A 3,016-nucleotide genomic window follows, 5' to 3' on the forward strand; every position below is an offset into this window, starting at 1 on the left:
AAAAAACAGCAATATAATATAGAAACAGAACCAAATATTGGAGGAATAGCAAAAAATCTTACCAAGAACAACTGTGAAGATTGATAGAACCTCAACCAGGTTATTTTTCTTTTCTTTTCTTTAATTCTGGGTTTGTACATAGTTATTATATATCATTTTAAACATGTGAATGTATTTTGTCTAAGTTGGCAATTTGAGAATGTAATTCTTTTGATTGTTATGTGCTCCAGTCTGATTGGTAGAAGGTAGAGTTATAGTTATGTCAGGTTTTTGTACAGTGTTCTTGTGTTTCCTGTCACTGTGGGCTGCAGAGCGCAGTAATACAGAGCAGAGTCTGATACAGCAGCAGAAGAAATAATCAGATCCACATTGTTTTCTTTGTCTTTGGTGACTTTGGCAGTAAATCTGGAATCTACATTAGACTCCTGAGCTTGTTTTTCAGTGTCAAAGATGAGCACAATGAACTCAGGAGCTGATCCAGGATACTGACGGTACCAGTGAAGATAGTCTGCAGATGAATAACTGCAGGATAATTTAACACTTGAACCCTCATCAGCAAACACCTCTGTTTTGGTTGGTTTAATTTCATTTCCATTTGTTACATCTGCAAAAAGAGATCAAATCTTTTATGAACTGTTTTTTTTAAATAGACATTTTTAGTTTAGACATGTCAGCATAAAATGCAATATATAGAATATTAGGGGATACATAGATGCAAATCACAGAACACTTCAATACTTACATGCAAAGGCAGAAATCAGAATGACAGAATGGAGAATCATAGTGTCATACTCTCTCTAACAGACTTGAAGTTTAAGTAGATCACATCAGGTATCAGTGCTTTAAATCCCACCTCTTCCAAAGAACTTTGTGAAAGAGTAGATCAGATCTGTTTCATGTTCATAGTCATCAACAGTGTCATCACTGTTTATATTTTGCACAGTACCCTCTTGTGGTTCCTTACTAACTCTTGTATGATATAAATCCTCAGATCTCAATATACAGAATTTGATCTGGACTAATTCCTCATACTTGTTAAAATTCTTAACATTCATAAAATAGATTATCAGAGAGGATTTTCTGTTTAGAATTTAGGTTTGCAGTTTATTTTTGGTGGTACTAAACACTTATTCAGTTAGCACAGTTGTACAACTGACAACAGTCACCAAAAGTGACAGGAATATGGTTAAAACATCCTTTATAATAGTGTGTATAAAGATTACATAATGTAACATACAGTCAAGTCAGGTGGTCAGTGGGTTAGAGTATAATTTCAGTATAATCCAAATTGATCAACACTTTTGAAAGGGATTATTTATTTACTGTCAGTAATTTATCAGTGGGAAATATAAACTGCATTTAGTGTAGTTAAAAAATGAATATTTACTGTTTTGGGGGAGAAATTGAATTCTTTGAAATGTGTTTAAACTTTTATTTATTTATTTATTTATTTTTTAATGCAAATGACAGGTGATAAAAATCCTGGTATCTTTTTTTAATTGTTAATTATATTTATGCATTTGTTGTCAGTGTCAGAGAGTGGTGTTTTTGTATGAGTGTTGAGTGTGTTTCAGTCACTGTGGGCTTCAGAGCACAGTAGTACACAGCAGAGTCAGACACACGCACATCCTGGATTGTCAGTGGAACACAGACTTGCATTAAATCTTTTCTTGAACTCTTCTTCATCATTTCCAAAAGTAGCAACTCTGTTCAGCATGTACTTTGGGAATCCATTTACTTTTTGCTGGTACCAGAAGAGAGTTGGGCCTGAATTAGTGGTTGTATATGAACAATTGATTATTACAGCTGCACCTTCATCTGCTGTTTGAACTGTCATATTCTGGTGGACATCATCCTCAGATTTACACTCTTAGAATTTAGAAAACCATTTGCCAGTTGAGTTATTTTAATCATTCTCAAATTAACATTTAAGAAAAGTGTTTAAAATCTATTTACCCAAGAAATATGAGATAAACAACATGAAATATGTTTGCCAGTGTGCCATCATAATATTATATAATATGCTGTGCTAATATGCTGTGCTAAATTAAACTCAACTGAATGAACACATCAATGAATGAACAGTAGAACAGCAGTTGAACTGCTAACGTTACATCAGCGAGGACTATGAACGTGCATGAGTTATTTTATTTAAGCTGTTATTACAATTTTTCGTTTTTGATGTGTCTGAATTCAAGCATTTCAGTGCGCTTAAACAGATCACCTTTTACAGCAGATGTAATTCACAAACAACGGACAGCTTTGACCTAAATATGATTTTCAGTTATAATAATTAATACGAAACAGAGATGCTCACAAGTCTCTGAGCTAGAGTCCAAGTCAAGTCTCAAGTCTCTGAGCTAGAGTCCAAGTCAAGTCTCAAGTCTTTCAGCTAGAGTCCAAGTCAAGTCTCAAGTCTCTTTATTATATTAAGTCTCTGGTTATAATAAGTGTTGCATCACGTACAGCGACCCATCCAACACTGCATAGCTATATATAAGGAACTCAAAGCATGTAATATGTTATAATGACTCCTTTATCTATTAGCATACAGTATCAGCTTTGATTTTGGTATATAATCAGTGTAAACAGGCTATTGCAACATGACAAAAACACCAAGAATGCTTTACTTTTAAGTTAATATCTGTATTTTGCCTTGTAGCATGAACACACAGTACAGTACAGACCAAAAATTAAGAAAGACCAAATATGGTCAAACATCACATTGTGCTCCTAATTTAAAAAAAATAGTAGCACAATCAAAATTTTAGCACATTCTAAACAATAATCCAAAAATCTGATAAAAAATTTGCCTTCCCCTTATGAGGTGATATTTGACTCCTTAAAGTGATTTACAAGGGAATTTAACTTTTGTTTTTACCTTTTCATATGTTTAATGAGGCTCAGAGGTGGCAGAAGTGCAATCATATTCCTAAATTCATTGTTGAGATTAATGTTTTAAATCAAATTGTTTTAATACAGAAATGTTAAATGATTTAAATAACTGCCAGCAGGT

At 33.2% G+C, this 3,016-nt stretch overlaps 1 gene segment (V, D, J or C); it reads right to left on the reverse strand.

Moving 5' to 3' along the window:
- Window positions 1-257: 257 nt before the first annotated feature.
- Window positions 258-782, reverse strand: LOC127160235 (T cell receptor alpha variable 26-2-like). The segment is given in 2 exon segments: window positions 258-604; window positions 743-782. Coding segments are annotated over 2 exon segments (387 nt in total).
- Between the last annotated feature and the right edge of the window lie 2,234 nt (window positions 783-3,016).

The sequence above is a fragment of the Labeo rohita genome, unplaced genomic scaffold (genome assembly GCF_022985175.1).
Source record: "Labeo rohita strain BAU-BD-2019 unplaced genomic scaffold, IGBB_LRoh.1.0 scaffold_301, whole genome shotgun sequence".
NCBI lineage: Eukaryota > Metazoa > Chordata > Actinopteri > Cypriniformes > Cyprinidae > Labeo > Labeo rohita.